This window comes from Podarcis melisellensis (genome assembly GCF_964234715.1).
Source record: "Podarcis melisellensis genome assembly, chromosome: 6".
Lineage (NCBI taxonomy): Eukaryota > Metazoa > Chordata > Lepidosauria > Squamata > Lacertidae > Podarcis > Podarcis melisellensis.
This window is the reverse complement of record NC_138538.1, coordinates 55,189,053-55,210,148: the sequence shown is the minus strand read 5'-3', so window position 1 is coordinate 55,210,148 and position 21,096 is coordinate 55,189,053. Positions and strand designations below refer to the sequence as shown.

Sequence of the window (21,096 nt, the reverse complement as noted above, 5' to 3'; positions counted from 1 at the left end):
GGATATATATTTATTATTTTAAACTTGCCCATTGGTATTCACCATGCTGAGGATTAACATACAGGGACACTACTCCATGATCAAAGTATCATTTCCATTACTGAACCATATCTGAGTTAAGAGGCCTCCTAAAGGTAAAGGTAATGGGACCCCTGACCATTAGGTCTAGTCGTGACCGACTCTGGGGCTGTGACGCTCATCTCGCTTTATTGGCTGAGGGAGCCGGCGTACAGCTTCTGGGTCATGTGGCCAGCATGACTAAGCCGCTTCTGGTGAACCAACGGCAACGCCGTTTACCTTCCCGCTGGAGCAGTACCTATTTATCTACTTGCACTCTGACGTGCTTTCGAACTGCTAGGTTGGCAGGAGCTGGGACCGAGCAACGGGAGCTCACCCCGTCGCGGGGATTCGAACCGCCAACCTTCTGATCGGCAAGTCCTAGGCCTCCTAGTTTGTGCCAAAAGGCACAAAGTACATGATGGGTCCTGAAGTTACCGAGCCATTGCATGCTCATCAACCTTCCAAAATATCAACTCATTTGGAATTGTATCCAATTGTGTGCATGGAACAATTTCTGTGAGAACATTGGAACTTCTTGCTCTCTTTTCTTACTCATCCCCAGCATTGTCCCCAAATCTAATCTGGATGATTAGTAGAACCACCAGAGTAAATATGATGAGTGTACAGGAGGAAGAGAGGCAAAGAGAAATTTCGTGTCATGCAGACAATTGTTTAGTTAAAGACAGCTTTTGGAAAATAACACAGAAAGAAACTGAAGAAAACTAATTTCCTTTACACATAATTAGAAGCTATCCTGTGCCCTAAGCTTCCTGGAGGAAAACATTTAAAAACCCCTGCCCCAAAAAGAACAGTTTTCCCTAGTTGTCTCTTACCAAGCAGGGCTGGTGTTGCCTTAGCCATTCACTTACATGCTTCCTCTGGTGACCCCTGATGTCATTAACTGACATGTCTCAAACTCCCATCATTGCAAGAAAGGTATGGTTTCTGCCTGTTGCATGGCTGCTAAGAGCAATTCTCAGGGACTATTTAAAAGGGAGTATACAGTAAATGGATGATGGCGATAAAGGGACTACTTTGTAGTACACTGTGACTGTGCTGTGAAACACTGAACAAAGTTGTTCCACCTTGGTTTCCACAGCAATTAGAAATTCAGGGGATGTATAATTGAGGACTGCTTGGTGTGTGGATTATTTAAAGTTTGCATAGCTTGAGGATGTGGACAGGATTCATAGACACTGCCTTCATTGCAGGGGGTTGGAGTAGATAACTCTTGGGGTGCCTTCCAACTCAACAATTCTGATTCTATGAACAGAACAAGTCTATGCCTCCTATGTCATTAATATTGATGCTTTGGTAACGCAGAAGTCCCACATCTAGCCACAACTCAGAGTGAAGAGAGGGTTGTGTGGTCTCTCAGCAAGCACAAAGGCTGGTAATATTAGGGGGACCTCCTCCCAAAAAGAAGTTTCTAGTATAACAATATGTATAGGATCCATTTTCTGTGGGCAGGCTACATTTAATGTTACAATAAGATAAATTTAGTGAATATATTATGATTAATGTATATATTTCAGATTTGAGGATATTACTTCAGAGATTTAGGTTAGGGGTAGGCAAACTGTGACCCATAGTCTAATTTCAGGTGTCCCTATGCACTTTGAGCTCTTTTCCCACCTATTGCTAGCTTTGGCTCTACCCACTGCTCACATATGGCTCCTAACAGATTGCCCTTGAAATAATATGCCCCCTTCAGAGTTCTTCATCCCTAATGTATACTAAGTTCACTGCAAGAATTCTCTATTTCAGTTTATCCCTCCGAATATCAACAGAAATCTTGTCTCAGAATAAAGGTTTCTCTGTTACTGAACAATGGACCATCATGTATCAGTAAATGTGACATTTATAAAGCATACCTCCAATGGATCTGCAGAGAAGACAAGATCGTCTTTAAACACAATGACAAATGTGACACCAGTTATGGTGCTAAAAATGCAAGCTTTTATCTATCTGAAGGCCCAATATAACCAAATAAGGGAAGGTTCTTGAGGATGACATCAGAACACATTTCAATAACCATATTCCAAAAGCCATACAAGTATTTTCAGGGGGGGAAATTACAACGTAGCAAAGGATGAAGTGTTCCCCATTTTCTTCTTAGAAAAGTAGTGTTCAGTTGGGCATAGGCAGGGCCAGGATTGGCAAAGCAAGCAGGCCCTCATATCTGGCTCCAGTTGTAGTAAGGGAGGGAGGATGTACAGGTAAGGAATGGCATTATGATAAGAGACTAGAATTCTCATTCCTATTCCATTTTACCCAAATCCATCAAATTCAAATGAAGGCACTGAGTAAGGACAGCTAGACGCTCCAACATTAGTAAAGCATGTCCTCCCTCAAAGAGGGCATGTGTTGCGGTGAGACCTAGAGACTGCCCTCCTGTGTTGTGGGTGGGCATAATTGGACAAGCGGCAACACCCGATTGGTAGGTCCCTTGTTGCTGGGTTTAATCTGGCCAATGGAGTGTAGTCTAAACAGATCGAGGAACCTATATATGCCTATGCACGTGACCCAGAGCTTCCTCTTTCGGCTCATGCATCGGAACACCCGCCCACCTCTTCCTATATTTAGGATATTTTGCGACTGACCTTGCTATGCCGTTGTGTGTCGTCTGTCGTTGGGACAGGGGCATAGCAGGAATTTTCCCCACTTGGCTGATTGGCTGTTGCCATTTGGGATTCGCCTGCCGCGTAGCAAATCATCACAATTCATAAGGTTGCGGATAGACACTGGTTCAGGTGATAGGGATGGGAGTACTGTCTCGCCATCCCTATGTGAAGGGTATTCCGTTAAAGGAATCCAGGGACTCAACTTGGTTTGGTCAACCCCCAAGCGCAGGTTGTGCCCGTGCCTGAGACCAGGGGAGAATCTGGGGAGTGGACATAGTCCGTTCCTGGGCTTTCCGCCAACTTCAGGTGTTCACCCTTGGCTGACCTATGATAGAGCTCTGGGTCAGCGCTACCTGCAAGGGTGCAGGGAGCTATTCGAACCAGAGCCTATGCAACCGCTCACTTTCTGTAATAAAATTGTGGCCTAAATTCTGCCAAAAACCAAACTAACATTTGAGTCAAATGTGTCTTTACTGTATTTAGGAGGGAGGTCTCTGGGTCTCAACACGCAAATGGCCAATTATATTCACAACTATCTAATAAAAGGAAACTTTCCGGTGACCAAATTGGTTAGGCACAGTTACATCATTCCTCCTTATGAGTAAGGCCGAATGATTTCCAACAACAAAGACTTCACAAGTTAGAGCAAGAAAACAAAGTACATAGGACATAAAGTTCTACATTTATTCAGCATAAAATACTATGCATACTTTCAAATGTTAAGTAGTTCTACTGCCACTTGCAAATAATGTGCAAGCACTGTGATTCAAGCAAGTTAGTATTTTATTTTTATTATTTTACTATGGGGAAGGGCCTACTAGAACATGCAGTGAATGCAAGCATTCAGTATTAATCAGCACCTTGATCCAGCAGTTTCCTGGTGGTGCAGAAACAGTAACATGCACACTAAGTCCCCTGTCATAAAGCTCTTCTCCACTTGCCTCAGTGCGGGGGAGACTACTCCAACATTAGGAACACTGGGCATAAGGTTACATTGATAAAGGCAGACAATATTCAGTATCAGCATTGGCCATATACTCTGAATAAATCTGTACTTGTAATCTCACCTCTTGTGAATATACTGAAGTGAACCAACATTTGATAAAAATGCTACATTCCATAGAGGATACATGTCATCATACAAACTGTATGTGTTGCATACAGATACAATTTTTTAATGTGCATTTTATTTTACATTCAGTCTTAAATTGATAATGCACCATTGATATTCGTAACTTCTAGTACACATCAGTAACCACTAATCCATATAACAGCAATTTCCTAACTATGGATTGCCATCTAAAATAATTTACTTCTAAAAAATGCATCATCATCTTCAATACCTAAACAAGCCAGCAGAAATGCCAAATCATAGAAAAAATAAATTTCATTGAATTAAGCCAAGACCCTTTAGATACCATGTAAGTTGAATATGTTATTTAAAGGCAACATTATTAAATACTACTTTGTTCTGCTATAAGGTGTTTATCTCTCAAGAGGCTTTCCTTTCTGCAGGCAGCGAACGCAAAAGCTAGAGAACTGCTGCAAAATTAGAACTGCAGAAGGTATTCCTTTAATAGCTGCAGTTTTCTACTGCAGATTTCAGCCTTTATCTGCATCATGATACACAATACAGCTGCTACTTTTTGAAGAATGCATGTGATGTGGTCTGTTTGTATTAACAATTAATTAGTTTGCTCTCAAGAATAAGTTAAGAATATGTTCTCTTTTTGTGTGGAGCTGTAAAAAATTATTAATGATGCTTAATGCAGCTACTGAAAAGCCACATGACAGCAGAGTCATTAAGACACCATAGCAGAGGATACACAATTTGGATCGTAAGGTTTATCACTGGTACTATTTGAGGAATACTTTGCCAGAATATTAGGGTCCTCAGTACTAAATAATAGTGCTGAATATAAACCACCACAACAGTTTGCAGTTCACAAAAACTAAGTAAAGAATAGCATGAATCAATCTAATTTCTACAACTGAATTCTCACTGTTTCAAGTAAAGCATTTTATCTGCAACTGATCTGACACTGAAAAGTAAAGAAAAATATCCGGTGTCAACAGCAGAGTAAATTACAATTTAAAGGAAAGATGATAACCAAAAAAAATGGGAGCATTTTATAACAAAAGACCATTTATTAGGAATTTCAAAAGGAATTAAGGGAATATATAGAAGTACAAATGAAAAATACAGTACCTTACCCTTTCTACTGGTGAACCATAGCATGCAATGACGAAACATAGCAGTAACAGATGGCATTGGAGTTGTAAATATGAATAAAAAGATAAAATAGCAGGAAAATGATGTTTGGCAGACAAGAACAAAGAAATAGAGATGAAATGAATGAGAACTTGGGGATCCTGAAGCAAAAATCCACCTTTAAATCTGTTCCCTCTGGTCTCCTCACATATTCAAGCCTTTAAGTTCAATATCAACAAAAGCTGCAACCTCACGCGATCTCGTGGCTTTCTCCATGCAGAAAGGCACAACAGAACATCTTGATAATAAAGATCGGTGGTGCTTTTTTTGCAAGCAAAACCCATCAACGAAAGCCCATTATTCTCTCCCCCCCCCGACTGATATATCCTTTAAATTTTTAATCTCCAGATCCTGCCAAAGCTACCGTCCTTTCTAGCACATATGTATACACTGCAGATATAAATCCCTGCCTAACCCACAGTGCTCCTGACTCCAGAATGTTCCCTGTACATTGATTCATGCAGTTCTGATTATAAAATGCTTAAAATTAGCCCACTGAACTGTAATTCAATATAATTTTCTGTTATTTATTCTAATATAAGAAATCCTCTTCTTTCAGCTCACCCTGGAAATGGAAGGTTTTCTGATCAACAGTTATTGTGAAGGTGCTGTCGTCCTCATCATCTATACCAATCACAGCTCCCTGTGAAACAAAGAGCAAAAATTCTGATAAGGCAGAGCAGTGACATCAGCAGCATGCAGTCTATTGCTACACGACCAGAATGCAAAATTCATGAACAAATTTTTGCAAGGCTTCCAGAGTCAATACTTGAAAATTAAATGAGGAATTTACAAAACCAGTTTTATTCCTTCTTTTGTTAAAGCCCCATGTGCATTTTTCTTCTGTGTGTTTTGCTTTCTCATAAGAGGATAAGGAATTTTGCACTTTAAAAACTTGCATTCTATAAAGGAAACAAATTTACAATTAAAGAAAGCCTCTGGGAATTTATGCTATTCAATCTATAAAACAGAGCTATGAGTGCCCAGATAATCATCCATATCAGTGCAATGCCTTTATTAGGCCAACCAAAATATCACACAGCTTTCATGTGCAAGCTTTTTAGTTCTTCATAAGACTCTTCATCAGCCTGGAAAATACCAAGCTTGCACACTACTTTTGAGATATTTTGACTGGTATAATTAAAGTATTTATTTAAGATGGAACGTTTAATATTAGTCAACACTGTTATTGTTACTTTTTGCATAAAATCATGCAACTCCATGTACCTGAGAACACCATCGTGTATAAATTTCAAAAAAGAATTTACATTTCAATGTAAGGCAATTGTGCTGAGATTCTACAAAGTTCCATCATGTTCTTCCATACTACTGAACATCTATTATAGGCTTGCAGAACTGAACCCCTCCCATCCATTAGTAGATGTCATGAGTGACATCAGCCAATTGATAAGTAGGCTTGGTTTGAGGGGAATGGCCTTATTAGCTAACCTGGAACCCCTGAGGGACCAAAACTGAGCCATGGGCTGGAGGTTTCCCACTCCTGATCTATATGATGCTTCTGGGGGAGGTTATCAGCAGGGCCGAAGTGCTGTGGGGATGGAAGCAGTGTCAGCAATATGAAGATGACAATGCATAAGATCCCTATTTTCTAAATCAGGTGAAGTTCTACAGTTGATGGACTATTGCCTGGAGGCAATAATGGGCCAATAAATTGAAACTGAATCCTGACAAGATGGTGATACTATGAGTTACTTGTTCTCAGGTCCAGAAATTTGGTAGATGGCCTGTCCTGGACAGGATTGTACTCCCCTTGAAAGAACAGCATTCGAGGAACTTCAGTAATAGTTGCAAGGTAGATATAAGAAATTAGATTTATTAAGAATAAGTTTAATTATGATAAAAGTGTGTATTGGCAATAAGTAATATGAATTTGAAATATGGAATATGGAATAGACGGGAGGTTGGGTCTTTAGTGTTAAGACCAATAGATGTTTTAATGTTTGCTAAGAAAATTATGTGTCTATGGCTATTCTTGTGTGTAATTTGATATTTGTGTTTTTTTTCTTTTTTTCTTGTTGTATCAATAAAAAACTTTAATAAAAAAAGAAAGAAAGAACAAATATAGAGTTGGTCCTGGATCTGCTTTGGTATTGGAGCTCCAAGTGTTCTCTATAGCTATGAGTGTTTTTCTGCAATAGTGGTTCTCAAGCTACACCCACTCTTGGACTGTGATAGCTTTACCACAGTGCCCCATGCTCTGGCAACCTCCCAATCAGATTACTGCAATGCACTCTACGTGCTTTAAAACCACCCTGTGATCTTCAGATGAAGGGTGATATATAAATTTAATTAATAAATAATAATAAATAATGTGGGACTATCCTTAAAAATGGCTCAGAAGATGCCACCAGGGCTGGGTGATATCAGCTTTTCAACACTGCAGTGTATCACCAGCTAAACATTGTGAAATTATAATACATCATCATGTTGAAAAGGAAAGAGTGTTATTCTGTGCCAGGGTGAAGCCAAATCGCCTCAGCTCCTTCTGCTGCTAGCACCTGGCGTAGAGAGAAGGAGCATCAGCCACAGCCCCACAAAGTGCCGGGGTGAAGTCAAACTGCCACCGCTCGCTCCACCACATCACAAAAAAGGAGGCGACATTTTGAAGGGAGAAAGGTGTTCACAAAACAATTCACCACCCACTTTACCATAAGGTATTCACTGCTCAGGGAGAAAGGAGGCAGCCAGAGAAGGTAAGGCGCCAGGCAGCAGGCAAGCCCCAACTGCAATATACCGCCAGGTATATTATGCTGTGGCCCTCAGACCTGTCCTGGACGATGTACTGCTACATCACCCAGGCCAAGCTGCAACAAGTGCAGAATACAGCTGCCAGGTTGTTGAGTAGTATAGCTAGTTAGAACTACATATCACCAATTATGAAGATCCTTCTCTGGTTGCCTATACATTTCTGAGCCCAATTCAAGCTGTTGAAGCTAGCATATTTGGACTGGGAGCCCAAATTTTTGAAGGAACACTTTTCTCTCTATTACTGCACTTTAATGGATTAGTGAAGGAATCCTTCCTGTTGTTCTACCATTGGGAAAGTACACCTATGGTGGAACCCATCTCTGGAATGCCCTCCACTCAAAGGTGCATCTGGCACCAACATTACTTAGTTTTCATTTCCAGATAAAGATGTCTCTTTTCTAGTGGCTGATCAGTTATTATTTGAGTATATTTGCATGCTGTATTACAAATTGATTTAGTGAATACGATTGCTGTGGACTCGTTCTGTTTTATGTTGGCATTTATTGTAACCCACACAAGGATCAGTACAATGAAAGGTGGACTTATAAAAAGGAGGAACTATAAAAATAAACATCATCTCTCATTATGTACTCTAGGGCTACAAAAGTTCCATGCACAGAAGCAGAAAGATCTCCTATAAAGCTATCCTTAGCTCTCGGGTCCCAGAGAAGTGAAAACAGGGAATATATTTTCCATGGAATAGGGAGGCACAATGGGTACTATCTTCCTGGCAATTCCATTCAATAAGGTCTTTAAAAAGTTGCAGCGGTGGCAAGAGGATGGCAGGTGCAAAAAGGATGAGTGACTGCCCTCTCAGTTGCAAGGCTGCTCAATCTCCAAAAGCAGTTTGAACTATTATCTGTGCCTGCAGGAAATTAATATAAATCATTCAGTACAGGCTCACAGGCTCAACACATAACCCACATTCTGCCACAAGAGTCATGGCAATCAGTGCATGGATGGTGCATGATGCAGCTTACAGAAGGACAGAGAAAAACATACCCACAAGTTGTACAAGTGATGAAAGGTCCTGGTTTGTGGGTATCTCATAGGCATTTGGATAGCCATTGTGTGAACAGGATGTTAAGACTAGATTAGCCATTGGCCTGATCCAGGAGAGATCAATGTTCTTATGTGCTTACACACTATTATGTTCTAGTTATGGAACAGTATTTATCGAGGGGGGGACACTTCACATTATTCAGAATGAGAATATTTCACATCAAAATCCACTATTGAAAGACTGGACTTATTTCCATTTATTTTTTCTAATATTTTCCACATGTTTCATTTTAAATACATTAACAATCTAGTCTGCAAGTCCATTTTTATCACTCCTGGGGCTTACTCCTAAGTGTATATAGGACTGCAGCCTAAGGCACTTCTATACACACTTACTTAGGAATAAGCCCCACCAACGTACTTGAACTTATTTTCAAGTAAGCATGCACAAGACTGAGCCACAGAATGCTCAACATCAAAAGGCTATATTTTGATCACACTGTGTACAGATTAATTCCCCAGGGTCCAAGAGCTTTTCTTGTTATTCCCCAGCTGTGCCTTGTGAAAAATTGATCCTACCTGCAGAATTGTTTAGGCAAAATCTCCCTTTGGATTTTAAGATCCAATTCAGTGGGTAAGATCAGATTTTTGCAAGGCACAACAATGGAAAATGAGAAAAGCTCTCAGACTCAGGGAATTAATTAGTCCACAAGACAATCAAAATATGGGTCAAGTGAAAATATGGAGAAGCCTTTGAGCTACAAACTAAGGTCACTATTGTAAATTATTCTACTGTGACAACTGAATATTTTGCAGCAAGAAATTACATCTTAAACTACAATATGGAATTTAAACTGCAATATAGAATCTGTTTGATTGTATGTGAAAGGCTATTTTTACAATGTATACACATCAGGAATTTTGAAAAGCCATATTGCAACAAATGACAAAAAAAAAAAGGATTTTGCTGTTCCATTTCCAAGATACACACAGGTGACTTACCAAATTCCAGAGATGGTTAGGCCTTAAATACATTAGCACCCAAATTATTTACTATTTACTACAGTTTCAGGTTAAGAACGGACCTCCAGAACGAATTAAGTTCTTAACCCGAGGTACCACTATACCATTGTATTTTAAAACAGCTTGAAAATATGACCTAACATGCTCTTGACAAAAATAAAAAGCTTTTACCATGTCCTTTTTGGGATTCATTATTTTACAAAAAGCTAACATATGCTCAGGACAGAGACAAAACTAATTTAATATCAGCTATAAAACAAACTGTTTAAGTAATCTATACAACTCTTCCCTTTGTTAAAAACCAACTTCCAAAATCAGACCTAAGATCTTGCAATAAGCTAACATGAATTACAAACTATTACAGTAAAGGCGTGTACAAAACAGTTATCATGCCAGTATATAACTTCTATCCTATAATACTGAACAAAGCTGAAACTCCCCATCCCTGAGCCCTCTGGTCTGGTGCTGCTGCTGCTTATGCCAGATCACTCCATAAGAAAACCGTGCTCATTCACAATTTGATTGGGACAAGCGGACTGATCCGGCTTGCATTACTGACTTAGGTGGATGAGCTAGATGGGCCTTGACCTTACCTAGGGCTGGGCAATGTATCATCCGAAACCAGCTTGAAGTCCATATGACCTGGCTATATATCACGCGCACACACACACACACACACACGCTATGCAAAAATCACAATGTGGGGAAAACTGTGAAGCCAGTCAATGCTTCTCTCCATTCCTGCAGTCCCTGTTAACTCTGCCGGCTCAGCAGAGTCTGGTAGATAAGGCAGAGTGCTTAAAATCACTTTCTACAGTGGGGAAACCCAGTGCAGAGTTTTTAAGCTCTCAGAATTGCTAAAGTCTGAGACTTGCTAAAGTCTGAGAGTTCTCAGGCTCTGGGAAGGTCTCATGTGGGCTCTGGTAGGCCGTCACAAGATCTTGGACAGCACAGCCCCACAAGATCTTGCAGGGGCATCCCAGAGCTTGCACGAGAGTCTGGTAAGCAAGTGTGAGAGCTTAAAAGCTCATTTCGCAATGGAAAAACCTGGCACAGAAAGCGCTTTTAAGCTCTCCACCTTGTGCGTGTTTAATTTGTGTGATTTCAGCTAGCAAGTTGCAAGTCAACTGTATACGTACAAACACAAACATACCTATCTTAATTCAGTCCAACATCTAGCATAAATGGCTGTCAACTATCAATAAAACCTGAAAACAGCCAATAACTCAAAGGGACAAGTGTGCAGTGATGACAAAGACAACTTGAGAAGCCTGAAATGTCAACTAACATCACCGCCATAAGTTTTTTAGCTGATTTTGAACAAATACACAAACAGAACTGTCATAAAATGGGCAGCAACCTGCCTCAATTCCAATCTTAAAGGCATATAGACCTCAAAGAATTATGTAATGAAGAAAATATAGATTGCATTTAAGATATGGAAGGAAAATATAATTTGTTCCTCGTCTTTAATTGATCACTGACAGAACAAAACAAAAACCATCTCAGAGGCTAGCAAAGTGTTTGTCAAGTATATCACACAGCACACATCTAAGAGATGTATAAAAACAGATACTTACCCTCAATCTAACACAGCCTCTGCGTGATCCCCGCATCATCTTATCCTTTGACTGAAATAGAAAAAGAAGTCAGCTAAATAAAATTTCACCACTGCAAATGCTTCAAAATTGTTCATACTCTTGTTATCTACACACCAACTGTCTTGTGATTCTTCACAATATGTAAAAATGAAAGGTATCTACTTAACCCATAAGATTTACCACAGATATGAGGCACTCAGATTGTGTATGCTAAATTTTATCATGTAAGTGCTTCATAAAGCTCTGTTGAGCAGAAAAGTGGCTCCAAAATATTAATTTCTTACTCTTCTCCAAGGAAAGACGCTAAGAAGAAACTAAAGAGCACAAATAAGTGGTTCCAAAGCCCACTCTCGTGATTATGAAGTGGGTAGCCCAAAAACACTATAAACTCCTCCCAGTCCCGCTTGCATGCGTCTTTATGGAGCAGGAGTCAAGCTACCTAACACCTCACCATTATGCCTCTATTTTTTTATTAGTCCATCTGTAATCCACCCCATTTGTTGTTTAATAATTATGGGTTCTCCTAAAACCAGCTTCTGCTGCCCTATAGCCCACTACATGCCATAAAAATGCCCCAAAATGACACTGGCCCATTTCCCATGCAGCTTTAAATGAATGGATTAGCAATATGTATAAACCTTGCCTAGCAGTTTAACTATGGTTTGTTTACTGCCAACAAGCCACAATAGGAAGCCACTGTTTGCTAAATGGCTTACAAACCTTGGTTTGCTTTAACTATGGCTTACCATTATATGGGAACCCAGCACCATGGTTTGCTTGATGATCCCACCCCAGAAACTCACCAAATTACAAGCGCATGAGGCATTAACAGCTGGAAAACAAATGCTGGAGAAACAATACATGGGTTGTTTGATTGTCTGTGGAACAACCTGGGGTTAATTTATGGTTTGATAAACAATCCACAGCTAAAACAAACCACAGTTTATGTGTGAACTAAGCTGCTGGCTCAATTTGCATGTCACAGTAAACCACATTTAATAGTTTACCATGAACATGCCTTTCTTAGCTGTTTGTCTGCTGTCTGCTATTGCTCAAAAGAAACCAACAGCTCAGAAAAGTGAAATCATAGTTTACTATGACATTCTAGTAAGGCCACTCTAGTTTGAAAGCTACAGGAAAAACATTTGTCTGGAAGCGGAAAAATTAATAATCAGCCACAGAATCCAGGACTGGGGAATAAAGATGCTTAGCAGCCTTTTGTTCTAAGTTGCAACTAGGCTAACAGACTGAAACAAAACTATACAGAACATTATGTTCCACCACACAGAAGACTGCAAACTCAAAATAATCAAGAAGAGTACACTAGTACACTAGTGTACTAGTGTACTATGCAGCTACAGCAGCAAGAGTAATGCTGGCTCAGATGTGGAAAAGGCAGGAAACACCAACGGTAGAGGAGTGGAGATCTAAACTACTAGATTACATGGAAATGGACAGACTTACAGGCAAAGTAAGATATATAAGAGACCAAAAATTTACCAAGGATTGGGGAAAATATGTAGATTATCTGGAACTTATTAGTCAAGGGAAAATAACGCTAAAGGGATTCAGAGACGCACTGTAAATGAGTATGAGTTATTGTTTGAAGACAATAGGAGTACAAATAGTGTATAAGAACAGTATATATTAAGAAATACATATAAAAAAGAACAATGACAATATGTACTAGGAAATGTGTAACTTAAAGTATTACTTCGAATGATTGTCGGGAGAGCTAAAGGAAGTCCTGAAAGTGATAATCAAACAAGGAGTATACGTGAAAATTAAGTTTTTGTATATATTCTTTTTACCTTTATTTTCTTTCTCTATTGGTGTATGATGGTGTAAGACTCTTATTTTTATCTGTTTATGTGTGTGTATATATATCTTTTGTCTTTTTTCTTCTTGAAGTAAGCAATAAAAATTAAATGGAAAAAAAACCAAAATAATCAAGAAGAGGGCCTCTCCTATTTGTGTTTAAGAATTCAAAAAGCAAACTAGACTATTTAGCTCTAAGGGCACAGGCATATGACAATCTATTCAACAGAGGCAGTAAAAACTGAGGCAAGATGCAAGCTGCCATTCCAAACAAGTTTTTCTTTACTTAAAAAGTGGTCTCGATCAGTTATTTCCCTTCCTATTAAACTAAAATAAAAGTTTAAGGCTGTTCTCATAGAAGCTAGAGCTCCTTTTGATAAAATGTATTCTAAGGCAGACTCATGCCTCTGTTCAAGTTTTTTGCAAGCAAGCTTGGGAACAACAGCACCATGCCATCATACATTTTATTTACTGCAAGTGTGCTAAGTTCTGTACACAACACCAGTGCTTATGCCCAGAGGATTTAGACCTAGTTCTCACAAACAGCAGATGGAGTCATAAAACCTGTACTAAGCTGCCTCACTTCAAACTGAAGTTAAGGGTTGATGTAACTGAATGCTTTTTTTTTATCTAGTTCCCCATCCAGCACATTGAAAAATAGGTATCAGTGAGAAGAGTTGTAGCCTAGCCTCTTCTACACGCAGGAACCCTTTTTTGTGAAGACTTACAGTCTGAAGTGATATGGCTGAACACTGACCACTTCACCTGCTGTCTGTCAGAACTAACTAGCCTTAGATTAATAGGATATGAGGGAGAAGCCACAAGAGGCGACCACTGATGTATGGAAATAGCTGTATTTCCTCACCTTCTGCTACCATACTATCTGTCCTCCTAGATCATATGCATTATTCTTATTATGTATTGAATTTATACACCGCCCTATACCCAGAGGTCTCAGGACGGTTCACAGAATAAAGTCAAAATATAAAACCACAAAATACATAAAATGAAAACAACCCAATAACACCCCCCCAAAAAACCCCACATTTTAAAAGGGCATAGGATGTAAATCAAATCAACCAAAGGCCTGGTTAAAAAGGAACGTTTTTGCCTGGCACCTAAACGTGAATAATGAAGGCGCCAGGTGGAACTTCCCTGCGCATTCCACAAATGGGGAGCCACTGCAGAGAAAGCCCGTTCTCATGTTGCCACCTTCCTGACCTCTAGAGGAAGAGGCACACAAAGAAGGGCCTCAGAAGATGATCTCAGGGTCCAGGTAGGTTCATGTAGAAAGAGGCGGTCCTTGAGTTATTGCGTTCCTGAGCCATTTAAGGCTTTATAGGTCAAAACCAGCACTTTGAAATGGGCCTGGAATTGGTAGCCAGTGAAACTGGACCAGGATCAGTATAATATGCACAAACCGTCTTGCTCCGGTGAGCAATCTGGCCACTGAATTCTGCACAAGCTGAAGTTTCCGAACCGTCTTCAGAGGCAGCCCTATGTATAATACATTGCAGTAATCTAACCTTGAGGTTACCAGAGTGTATACAACAGTAATTAGGCTATCCCTGTCCAGATAGGGGCATAGCTGGGCCACCAGCCAAAGCTGATGGAAGGCACTCCGGGCTACTGAGGCCACCTGAGACTTGAGTGACAGGGAAGGATCTAGGAGTACCCCCAAACTACAAACCTGCTCCTTCAGAGGAAGTGTAACCCCATCAAGAGCTGGCGATCTCCCACCCATCCGGTCTAGGGAACCACCCACTAACAGTGCCTCAGTCTTATCTGGCCTGAGTTTCAGTTTGTTGGCTCTCATCTAGTCCATTACTGAAGCAAGATACTGGTCCAGCACTTCCACTGCCTCACCTGCAGATTTAAAGGAGAAATAGAGCTGAGTGTCATCAGCATACTGCTGACAACGTACTCCAAACCTCTGGATAACCCAGTGGTTTCATGTATGTTTTTCCAAACAGGCACCTTATCCTTACACACATACGTTAAGAAAGATAACATCTAAAACAGGTCTGTAATAGTCAATCAATGAATCTAACCAATTGTTTAAAGACATGTAGATGGCTTTTTATAGAGCACTCAATTAACTGGGCATCATTTCAGAGGGGTGTTTATCCAAGCACTTACAGTATAGGCTCAGACCTGGCTGAACAGTTTGGGCAGTCTATGCAACTAATAAGACAGCTGCTGTGAAAGTTAGAGAACAAATACCATCCTTCTTTTGGGTGCCAGTATCCTGAATGCCTGTGGCTGACAGCAAACTGCTGCTTCTTCAGTCAACTTACACTACATGAACTTCATTCCTTTGGTTAATGTGAGAAGCCCTAGCCTTCCCACCCTTGGAGAACCATCAATGCATTTGCACAAAGATCCTATTTAGCATCAAGGTTTGGAGGAAGGCTGGCATTATATAACCATTTCATTGCCAAGGAACTCTGAGAACTTCAGAAGTACTATCAGACATACAAGCCCCTGCAGTTCTTTCCACTTCCCAACTTAGAACTGGAGAGTAGAACAAGGAATTGCTCTTGCCCTCATAAGAAGACGTGAAGTCAAGGATCAATGGAGATGCAGGGTTCTCGCAACTAGTTTTTGGCTTGATTGCCATGATCAAATAACTGTCTGAGATGCGGTTTTAGAAATAAGAAAGAAAATATGAGAAATGAGTGAATAATCTAAAGCAGGCATAGGCAAACTCAGCCCTCCAGATGTTTTGGGACTATAATTCCCATCATCCCTGACCACTGGTCCTGTTAGCTAGGGATGATGGGAGTTGTAGTCCCAAAACATCTGGAGGGCAGAGTTTCCCTATGAAAGCATTTACCAAGTAAGTGTAAATACTAGATGAAGGTTGCTATCTTGACAGAAATAAACTAACATGGAAGCAGTTTCAGAATGTAATCTACTGCCTGGGATTTTTCCACTGCATTGACATGAAGAGGAAACTCAAAAACAATGGGCCTAAAATTCCCAAGCCAAGAAAGGAGAATCTCATAGTTTGTCTCCATCTTGTGGATACTCAAAGCAATAGCAGCAGTTCTATTCAGTCCTCTTGTGCAATATATTTCTGTAAAATAGCAAATACAGAATTCATAACATTAATGAAGAGTGACTATATACTAATATAGGCATACACTGCATATTTATGAAGGCAAACCTCTTTAAAAGCTAAGCCACAAAAATCCATTTTAAAAGCACAGAAGGACCTAATTCATCCCAACAGAAGGGGATCAGAGGATGGGAACAGGAAAGATTTCTCTAGAAAGAGAAAGTAAGCTGACTACTGAACTATAATACTGTATAGACCTGCAAATATGTCTTACTGAGCAACCCTTGAGAATAAAATTCAAATAAAAACATACCATCTAAACATACTATGGCTGCAATGTTATATTCACTTGCCTTGAGTAAGGCCCTTCTGAACTTAGCAGACTCCCTCAGTGTTTGCCATAAATGACCAAATGATTAAAGCACTGTTTGTGAATATCTTCCCATTATTGAGCAATAGCAATATATTTACTGCAGTATTAACTGCAGTATTAACTTTTCCAGATAATGCCAGGCCTGTGAGAGGTAGACAAAAAGATTAAAACAATATACATATTGAAATCTCTTCTTTCTCAATTATAGCTTAGGGCATGGCTAGTTCTGGGGATTCTTTACTGACCTCTTGGTTCAGGTCTTAAAAGGTGCGCTTGAAAATAAAAAATAAAAAAAACTTTCCTGACAGGCCTATGATTGTGATATTAATGACACCTTTTAAGACCTGAACCAAGAGGTCAGTAAAGAATCCCCAGAACTAGCCATGCCCTAAGCTATAATTGAGAAAGAAGAGATTTCAATACAGGCACTGATAACTCACATCTCTGTTAATGATGAAGGGGAAATTTAGCACTTTTAAATAACTGCAAGCTTATTTCTGTTTTTCTACTCACTTTTTTATCTTTCAGGAGCTCATAGATCATTTGAATACATTAAAGTTTAGTTGTTTTTAAGGTCTCTGATATGACTATATTAGGACTATATTAGGACTTTAAGAGCCCTGCTGGATTGGGCCAAAGACTGATATAATCCAGAACTCTTTTCTCATAGTGGCCAATGTCAGGGACTGGATAGACACCGGAGGGCACTGAGGGAGGAGCATCCGGATGCTGCCACTGCTGCCACTGCCCAGAGCCTGAGGTGGCACCTCTTTCCTTTCTTCCCTCTTACTCGGTTGCCCTCCCCTCCCTCTCTCTCTCTCTCTCTCTTTCTCTCTCTCTCTCTCTCTCTCTCTCCTTCCCCCCCCCACCTCGCTTCTCACTCCCTCAGCCTCCCGGTTGGTCTCTCCCTCTTTCGCGCCCAGCGGGGATTTTGTCACATACCCATAGGCCTGACACCTGGGGCCCACCGCCCCCTGCCTCCCCTTGTGATGCCCCTGCTTACAACCTCTTTTTGTTTTAACCAACTTGTTCAAATTTGGTAACATCAGCAAGCATGGCTACTGCATCCCTAACTCAAGTAACCCTAGGGCTACAAAATTAGGTTAAACAGCACAGATCCTCATACCAAGCGTGGGGACTCCACCTTCTATATCCCTCCACTGAGAACACTGTTTATTCCCACTCTCTGCTTCCTGTTTTCTCAACCAGTTACCAATCCATATAAGGACCCTTTCTCTCATTCCATGACTATTAAGCTTACTTGGGAATTTTTGGTGAGAAACTTTAACAAAAGCTTTTGAAAAGCTTTCCTAGAACAGTCATTAAGCTAATTAGCCAGTAATTTTCCAGATCCTCACTGAATCTTTTTTTTTTTAAGTTGATGTTACAGTGGCCTCTTTTCAATCTTCAGTAACGGAGGCTGATATTAAGTCAAGTTACAGTGTGACCAAAACAGCAGTTGGTGCAGAGTTATGCAGAACATAACAAGTTTGATTCTCAGGACCAAAGTACACATTATTCAGAAGATCTATGACTGAATCTCATGCATAGGGCAGGCAATTTGATCAGAACAGTGGAGGGGGCAAGATAATGTTTAACCTTTTTCCATGCAGTTCTCAGAGTTAAAGTTTCCCTGCAATATGTTCACTCCACAGGGTAAAAATCACACTCACACAAGCATCAGCTTGGAGGAGCAATTTGCCTGGAACTTACATGGAGCGGGCAGTGTTGAACATACAGTAGGGCTGTTTCTATGATCATATTGGCAGTTTTCCATGGCTGTACAGTGTTTCAGTTAAAAAAACAACAACACGCACACACCAGAAAAGCCAATCACAGATCTCCTACATCACATGAAATTTTATCTTCAACAGCTGGAGTTAAACAGAGACAAGAAGTGTGACCCCACCCCAATGTGCCTCTGCATTCAGAACAGCAAACACAGACTTAGACCATGCAATCTACAAGCTTCTGCAACACAAACTACCCATCATAATGATGAGCATTTCCCTATCACTCTGAACTATCACAATAAGAGTATCATAGAATCATAGGAGGGTTGAAAGGGACCATGAGGGTCATCTAGTCCAACCTCCTACAATGCAGGAATATTTTGCCCACCAGGCAGTTCAAACCCACTCTGAGATTAAGAGTCTCATGCTCTCATGACTGAGCTATCCCAGTTACACTAGTAGTTACACGGAGGCAATGTGGCCCATCTGGCTACGTGCAAAGGAAAAGCACAAAAGATAGGAGTTGGAAGACAGGAGGAGAGGGTATCCTCCATATACTTCTCACATTTTGCACGCAGTAGCCATAAACCTTAGCTGTCAACACTATACAGTAATTACGGTACACTACAGCACTTAATTGGGACGCGGGTGGCGCTGTGGGTTAAACCACAGAGCCTAGGACTTGCCGATCAGAAGGTTGGTGGTTCAAATCCCCGCAATGGGGTGAGCTCCTGTTGTTTGGTTCCAGCTCCTGCCAACCTAGCAGTTCGAAAGCACGTCAAAGTGCAAGTAGATAAATAGATCTGGCAGGAAGGTAAACAGCGTTTCCATGCACTGCTCTGGTTCGCCAGAAGTGGCTTAGTCATGCTGGCCACATGACCCAGAAGCTGTCTGCAGACAAACGCTGGCTCCCTCGGCCAGTAAAGCGAGATGAGCGCCGCAACCCCAGAGTCGTCTGTGACTGGACTTAATGGTCAGGGGTCCCTTTACCTTTACAGCACTTAATTACCAAAGTTCAGGCCTACATGAGCAGGAAGATACTCATCTAACCCCAGGCTCACCAGGCTCATACTACTGCATTATGCGAGAGCTTGCCAAAATGCTTATCTGCCCCCTCCCATTCAGGATTCCTTGCAACCCCCCGTTAGTTGAGGACTGAAAGCAAATCACAAAGATTATCCAGTGCAGAAGTGTGCACATCTGATTTCCTAACAGGCGTTTATACTTTTGTCTGTAAAACAAGCTCACCAAGAATCTTGTTTTGAACAGATGTGAAGTATCAGGTTACTTATTGCAAGCAGAGGGAGAGTCCAAGGTACCAAATGAGAATGGAATGCAGTTACCTAATGCAGAAGATTTATGTAAACAGTACACTGCTTATTTTCCTTTGTGGCAAAGTAGCATCTTGCTGAAACAGAAAGAAACTGTATCTAAAACCTGCAGTGGAGTTCTCTGTTTCCAGTTTTGTGTACAAGACATAATGAGGTTGTTGTTCTACAGCAATGTGTACAGAAGAAAGCCTAAATTGATCTTGATGTATTTCTCATACAATTAAATTCTTTGCACATTTCCCCCCTGAAAATTTAGATCCCTGGGGCAAAAAAATTAAACCAGAACTAAAAGTTACAGCTGGCAATGAAATAGAGTTTTGCTTAAGGACTCTTTCAGCCATTGGGTTTGCTCACTTTATTTTCTCAGGCATTTCCATTCTCCCTTATGAACTCATAGAAATGGCAATTTCAGTGTTCTCCAAAGTACCTGGAATGGTTTAAGATGAGCTATACCTTTAACACCCCAACATCAGCAAAATTATAAAGACCAGGTGAGTTTACATTTACCCACTATGCTTGCCTGTTCTTTTGTTGATGAAAATTTAATGTTCTGCAGAACCTGAAATTTTTGGACAAAGAATATACGTGTAAAAGGAATAGAGAGAAGTTATTCTCTCTTTCTTGTAATACCAGAATTCAGGATCACCCAATTAAGCTCTAACTCAAATTAATGGAGGCTAAGACTATCAATGTCTGCTGGTCATGATGGCAATATACCACTTCCAGAGTCAGAGATGACATGCCTCTGCATACCAGCTGCTGGGGAACAGCAACAGGAGAGAGCTGTTACCTCATGTCCTGCTTGTGGGCTTCTCGTAGGCATCTTGTTGGCCACTGTGGGAAACAGGAAACTAAACTAAACTAGGCAGGCCTTTGGTCTACTCCTGCAGGGTTCTTCTTATGTTCTTAAGTTTCAATTGGAAAGCAATGAATTCAATTAGAAAGCAACATATTGTGAACATATCCTCACATTAAATTCTTTTTCTTTCAGAAGAGCCTTCCTATTCAAAGCTCATACACCTTAAGAAAAAAGATACAATAACTATGATAAAGACAATCACACTGCATCATGTTGGCAAATTCAAATTTTTAAACAGTGTATATGAGTTTGAAACATAAGCATATTTGAACTGTTTGCCTGCAAAGTGAATATATTCACAAGCCAACATCAAGGCAAGTACTTTTACAGCTTTTCTTCAGGCAATGAATCACCGTGACTGCTATTTTAACCATGGTTTGTTGAAGAAACCATGAACCATCTCACAGAACAAGTCACATCTTATTTCTTGAAAGCTTAGTTTGTTTTCCAGTGGCTCTTGCGTCATGCCTTTGTAGTTTGGTGAGTGTCTGAGGTGCAATGATGAAACAAACCATGATTAAGCAAGGCTGCTGGGTTTGGCAGTAACACTAAAACCACAGTTAAAACAAG

The 21,096-nt window shown here is 40.4% G+C and overlaps 1 protein-coding gene across 4 annotated transcripts in view; it reads right to left on the bottom strand.

Annotated features, from left to right (window-relative positions):
- The window catches only part of OSBPL9 (oxysterol binding protein like 9), a 60,273-nt gene that overhangs the window by 35,785 nt on the left and 3,392 nt on the right, over positions 1–21,096 (bottom strand). For all 4 annotated transcript variants that reach the window (XM_081913937.1, XM_081913939.1, XM_081913936.1 and 1 more), the window contains exons 2-3: positions 11,331–11,381; positions 5,521–5,599 (exon numbers count right to left, since the gene is read on the bottom strand). In XM_081913937.1, coding sequence (XP_081770063.1) covers positions 5,521–5,599; positions 11,331–11,381 — 130 coding nt within the window. The remainder of the gene's footprint in view (positions 1–5,520; positions 5,600–11,330; positions 11,382–21,096) is intronic.